The 6,517-nt window shown below is 36.5% G+C and overlaps 1 protein-coding gene across 1 annotated transcript in view; it reads left to right on the forward strand.

Moving 5' to 3' along the window:
• IKBIP (IKBKB interacting protein) overlaps window positions 1-4,770 on the forward strand; it is a 31,000-nt gene extending 26,230 nt beyond the window's left edge. Inside the window, exon 4 of the mRNA XM_027855834.1 lies at window positions 2,079-4,770. Coding sequence (XP_027711635.1) covers window positions 2,079-2,834 — 756 coding nt within the window. The 3' untranslated portion in view covers window positions 2,835-4,770. The remainder of the gene's footprint in view (window positions 1-2,078) is intronic.
• Window positions 4,771-6,517: the final 1,747 nt, after the last annotated feature.

Consider the following 6,517-nt stretch of genomic DNA (forward strand, 5'->3'; position numbering starts at 1 on the left):
CTGTGCACAAAGAAACACCTCCACCTACCAGCCTTATGTAGAAAGCTTAAAGTTGGTCTATACAGAAATGTAACCAGAAATGTATCAATGGCCTTTTAATTTTCTCTAACCACTCATTATTCTATTGTGATGCTGAGTACATGAAGTAAACCAGATTATACAAATATTATATTTATCCTCTTGACAGCTTTCAATGAGTAGAAATAACTGGACCTAAAAATCTAGTGGCCAGCTTATAAAAACTGGGAAATGTTGGCTGCTGCTGCTGCTATTACTGTTGTTGTTGTTGAAAAACCTTTTCATCAGGAGTCAGAAGACCTGTGTCCAGGCTGCATCATTTACAAGCTGTGTGACCTCAGACAAGTTACCTAATCTTTTCAAGGTTCTGTTTCTTATCTGCAGAATGAGGGAATTAGCTTAGGTCATTGCTAACATCCTTTCTAAATCAGAATTCCGTGATCCTCTGTGAGTAGCAGAGGCTCGCCCTTAGAGGTTGCCCGCAGTTCACCGAGACTGGTAGGTAGATTTGAAGTGACAGATTAAACTCATCAAAATCATTCAGTTGAGTGAGTTCTGCTATACTTGTAGATGCACTCTGGGATACACAGCTATGATCATAATTTTTTTCGCCCATTTAGCAGCTCTCAAAGTAAACAGCTTTTACATAGTAGGGATTTTAACATAGGCTGAATGTACAGTTTCAGAGGAGTCATGTTGAAGTAAGCTTTCCGTCCCCAGACAGAGAGCTGATGCATTCATAATACAGATGGAAGAAGCTTTTTTTGGGGGGGGGGCACATGGCTAATATGAGAATTTGTTTTGCTTGACCGTACATGTTCATAACAGGCTTTGTTTTTCTTGCTTTCTCAGTTTGGGGGAGGGGAGAATATTGTAGGTGAGAGAATTCAGAATTGAAAATAAAATTAAACTGAATTTTAAAAATAAATGTACTTTAAATGAATAAATGTTTGAATAAATGAAAAACATGCCCCACAATTTTAGTGTACTTTGTTATTCCGTTTTAACTTCTGGATTTTCAAGGAAATACTGGTCCTGTAGTATTTTTATTTGCACTGACAGAAAATTGCATAGAACATATATATATACATATTTTAAGTTAGAGCAGGGAGGAACATTTGATATGCCCAGAGAAATTATGGCTTGATCAATGTCACACAAGTTCAGTGTCAGAGAATATAATGGAAAACTGAAACATATGCATTCATTCTTTGCTTTGATCAGTAAAAATGACATTAAACAAGAGGCATTCCATGTGCTTTGCCCCCTCACCCTTCTGTCTAATTTGCAGAAGATACTTTTAGTATATGTTGTTTCCCTTCTTAGAATGTGAGCTCCTTGAGAGCAGGGACTTGTACATACTAAGCACTTACTTTATTCTGTATAAATTATCAGAAATTTCCTTAGGTTTGTGTTTGAGAACCCTCCTCAGCCACCTTACCCTTAAATCCATCATAATGCTAGATAGACTTCCTCCTCCCCTTTCTAGTCATTATTAGAAGACATCTTTTTTGCCACTATCTAGATGTAATACACTCAGTGGCCTTCTTTTGAGTTTTGAGAATTGAAATTTTTACATGTTTTAGTCTTTTAAAGTAGTTGACTAGTAGAGAAAAAAAAAAAAGCCTGGGAATTGTTATTTAAGTGAAATAATACTGCCTTTTCTATATCTGAAAAGAGCCCATGATAGACAGAAACCACTACATTGGCAAGTCTTAGAATTCAGTGCCTAGTTTGTTTTGACAAATGCATGTCTTTATTATAGTTTCTCTCAAGGATTCAGTCAGTAAGCATCCATCATTCAAAGACAGTCAAAAATTAATATTCATGTAAGTTTCTGTGAATTTTCTCATTCTTATAGTTTATGGAAGCTATGGAGAGAAGGGCAGCTTCCCATAATAAGTCCATCTACTCTTAAAGGTTTTTAATTTATGTATACTTCTGTCACTTTCCAAGTTGGCAAAGGGAAAAACCAGTAAAAAAATAACATTTTAAATGAAGTCGAGTTCAAATGTTGGGTTTATCATTTGTAATCCTTGTTGTATTTTATTTTCCTATAGTGTCAGAAGTCTGAAGCTATGATAAAACAGTTGAAGGATTTTCAGATCATTGCTCATCTAAAACGTCTTCAGGAAGATGTTTATAACTTGAAAACTTGGTCCAACAGGATAACTGAAAAAAGGGATAAATTGAACAACAACTTGACAGCTCTTTATCAAGCAGTTACAAACACAGACCAGAGTACAACTTTCCTGGCCAAAGAGGTTTCCCTCAAGATTACAGCTGTCAAAACTGACATAAGGCGTATTTCAGGGTTAGTAACTGATGTATCTTCATTGACAGAATCTGTACAAGACCTGGAAAGCAAATTAGAAAAAGCAGAACAGAATACGATCAAAAACATAGGTGACCTTCTTTCCAGTAGCATTGATCGAACAGCAAAACTCAGGAGTTTAGCATCTGAAAATTCAGAAAGAATTCAGGTTGCTAGGAAGATGCTTTCTGAGCTGAAGAGTGATTTCACCAAGCATTCAGATAGACTTTTAAACTTAGAAAGTGACAGGGCTAAAATTCTGAAAACAGTGAATTTTGCAAATGATTTAAAGCCTAAGGTTTATAACCTCAAAAAGGATTTTTCCCGTTTGGAACCAATGATAAATGATTTAACCTTACGAATCGGGAGATTGGTTGCTGACTTGCTACAAAGAGAAAAAGAAATTGCTTTCTTAAATGAAAAAATATCTAATTTAACTATAGTTCAAACTGAGATTAAGGATGTGAAAGAGGAAATAACCAAAATTTCAGATATAAATTAATTCAGGAGTTTTTAACCTTTTTTCATGTCGTGTTTTTAAATTCTTTAAGTACATAGGATTGCAAAGGAAACCAACTATATTGAAATTTATAAAGAAAAAAAGTTCATATACGACAGGTTAAAAATCTCTAAATTAATTGGTTTTTTAAACTCTTACTCAAATAGACAAAAAATGAAAAATGGGACCTTAGTCATATAACACACTGATAAAAAAAAAGTTTTAATTTAATACTTAAAATATTGGAAGCTTCTGAATTTTCTTGTGTTTGATAAAATGTGTCATAAAATAAAAGTGTTTTTAGTGAGCTGTGTAACAATTGAGTACTTAAGTTTTTCAACAAGTAAGCATGTACTCTCATGTTTCTCTCCAGGTGTCAGAATGTTATTAGGAGACTTTAGTAACTCTTGACAAAATTCAGGCCCTGGCATGAGTCTCCCCATTGCCGTAATGGGCTGGGCAAGTTTTGGAATGCTTCAGCTTCTTTACGTGACTCTGCCACCTTCAGACCCAATGTCTCACTCAGTTCTCAGAGCCATAGCTTTGCCTACATGTGTTAAGTATAGCTAGCTAATCATAACCAGGATTCAGTAGAGAGCTTATAATCTAGTTGGTTTAGAGAGGTACATAGATAGCTATACAGAAAATAGGTACAAGGAATGAAGGTTGGTGATCATGAAAGATTTCATGTAGAAGACGGTCACAGAAATATTATTTGCGTGTGTAAGACCTAATAAGGCACACCATGTTTTTGTCTCCTATTAAAGACCCAAGATTTAGATATCTTGATTGAAATAGTTTGCTGGTTGTGAAATTATGTGGTTGTGGTTGTGGTTGTGAAAACTTAGTTCCATAGGCTGCTCTGTAAAACTGGAATTATGTAATCCTCAGAGTGGACCACTACCAAAAAGAGTGTCTGTTGACTTAAAAGTCAAACCTTTATTTCTGGAATCCAGTAGGAATTATGTCCTAGAGAGACAATGTCATAGAGTAGAATGAGTTGTGAGATCTTGGAGATCCGAACTCAGGTTCGGAGTCTGGTGCTATAGACGAGCTGTGCCATGTGACCATGGGCGAGTCACTACAACCTCTCTTTGGGAAAAATGAGGAAAATATTTGCTTTACCTGCCTCCCAGGATCATTGCGAGGGAAACCTGTGCAACCCTGATGGGGGCCCTGTAAATGTGAGCTGTTAGATGTAATAACTGTTCCTTTTCCCCAGCAAAGACTGTTTATCTGTAGATTCCATAAACACCTATTAGGCCTTTGCTGTGGATAGCACCTCAAATTCTGTGAGGATGCATAGACACAAACAAATAGGAATAATCACTCATTACTATCACATCAGCTCTTTAGTTGGACCATTTCTTTTCACACTCGGAAGAGTCACGAAGCTCCTCAGTCAAATAGCAGTGGGACAAATGGCTTCCCTGCAACCCCAGGGACTTCAGGAAAATTTACTTCAGTGAATTCCAGGGTCTTCAAGATCAGGAATACATCTTCTCATCCAACTAACGTCTGAGATTTCTTGTGTCTTAACTGGGATAATCACCAGTTTTAAAATAACAAGCTTACACTAATAGAGTCCTTTTAAGGTTAGCAAAACATTTTCCCCACAACCATTCTATGAGTTAAGAGAGAGCAGATGAGGAAACTGAGGCTCAGATAAATGAAGTGATTTGCCCAGAATCACATAACTAGTCAGTTTTGGGTCTGAGATTGAAACTCAGGATACCCTTCCCCTGCCCCACACTTACCATGTAGAAGAACAGATGATGTGAAGGATAGAGTCACAGCTCCTTTTAATCCTAGAAGAAAATTCAGCATATCTTCTGATCTTGGAGCAGCTTAGACTCATCTGGGCAGAAAAAGAGAGAAAGATCCCTCCTATCCCTTGCTATAAATCCAAGAGAGAGTGCTTTTTAAAAAAAAAAAAAAGTCACAAAAGAGACAGGCAGGTCCAAGTCTCCTTAAAGCCTCTTATAGACTACAGATGGGGGAGGTTCTTCACTGACTTGAAGTCAAACATTTTTGACAGCCTTCCCCCCACCCCACGCCCTGGGAGTCAGAAGTTCCCTTTGTCTTCTCTTGGAGGACCTGGGGCGTGTGTTCAGCTCCATGAGGGGCGCCTCAGTCTAGCACAGGAAGGATCACACCTGATTTCCTGATCACCCCTGGGCCTCTCCCTAAATCTCCAGCAGGGATACCTTGCACAGAGCATAAAAGGATTCTGACAAGTTCTGGCCCCTCATCTGAATAACTGTAAAAATGTAATTGATGCAGTTGAACGCATTTTGAAAAATGTAGTGAAGGCTTTTCAAGAAGTTTGGGGATCATGTTTAAAACAATGTGAAGAATATTTTGTCAGTTTTTGTGCCATCCTATTTGAGGCATAAATAATTGTGAAATTTAAGCTCTCTCCAAAAGTTTTTGGTTTTTGAGCTCTGCTGATCTCATTGTTATATGTGGGAATTTGTTTTGCGTGATTGTATGTGTTTGTAATGAGTTTTGTTTTTCTGGCCTTCAAAATGGAAAAGAAAAAAGGCAGATCTTTGTTCAAAAATAAAATAAAACTGAATTTTAAAAAAAGGTAGAGAATTTTTTTAAGATTGCCTTGTTTTACTTGATCTCTCAGAAAATGATTATAATTAGAAAGTGAAGATAAGTCATGCCAGACTAACCTTATTTCCTACTTTGCCAGGATTACTAGACTATAGATCAGGGAAATTCTGTAGACATGGACCTGGATGTCAGCAAGGCATTTGTTAAAAGTCTCACATTATATAGGGAATTGAGGACTCCTGGGTAATAATACAGTCAGGTCAGTTTGGAATGAATTGACTACCCTTTGAGAAAGTAGTTTCAATGGAGTACTGGGGTTGGAAACCACACTTCAAGAGATGAGAGTGGGTAGAGAAGAAGTAGAGACATAGGATATAGGCAACTTTTATAAGAAGCTTGGGAAGATAAGAAGAGAAAATGGTAGCATAATGGGCTAGAAGGGTATAGGCCAAGGAGACATTGCAAGAAAATGGGAATGCCTCAGTGGATGGGGGAGCTCTAGAAGATGAAGAAAGGAAAAGTGACTTCTAAAAGGAGACCTGAGCTACTTTAAAAGGGAAGTAAACACTGCATATGCTGAGCAAGAGGAATGAGTAGTTTTTACATCCACTTGCCTGTGGTAATCATACTTTAAATGCAAAACTTATACTTTCTGATTTACTTGCACTTTTCTAAATTTATTGATAATCTGGACACTTTTCAGCAAACGCCCAGACGGTATCCATCCACAAAATAAATTCTATCCAAATAGTTAATCATTTTAATAATAATGGATAGTGTGTCCTTTACCTTTGAGAGTATGGTATTAAAACTAAACAATGAATTAGCCAGAGTTTTATTGACCTTTACTGTTGACTTTATATTGTCAGCAATATAATTGTATAATTAGGATCTGCTTTTTTCTACTGCATTAATTCATGCAAAACTTCTTGTTAAATTTTTCACATCAGTCATTCATTCCTTACAGCATTTTCTTATATTTAAAAAAAAAAACTAGTATTTCACAAATATACTTCCCTTCAGTCAATGAGTGTAAGACATATTTCCCCAAGTAAAACCTTCATCATCTGGAACCTTCAAGGAAGCAGTCATTCTGAATAGTTATAAATTCAATAAACATTTAT

This window comes from Vombatus ursinus, unplaced genomic scaffold (genome assembly GCF_900497805.2).
Source record: "Vombatus ursinus unplaced genomic scaffold, bare-nosed wombat genome assembly UNPS02011334.1, whole genome shotgun sequence".
Lineage (NCBI taxonomy): Eukaryota > Metazoa > Chordata > Mammalia > Diprotodontia > Vombatidae > Vombatus > Vombatus ursinus.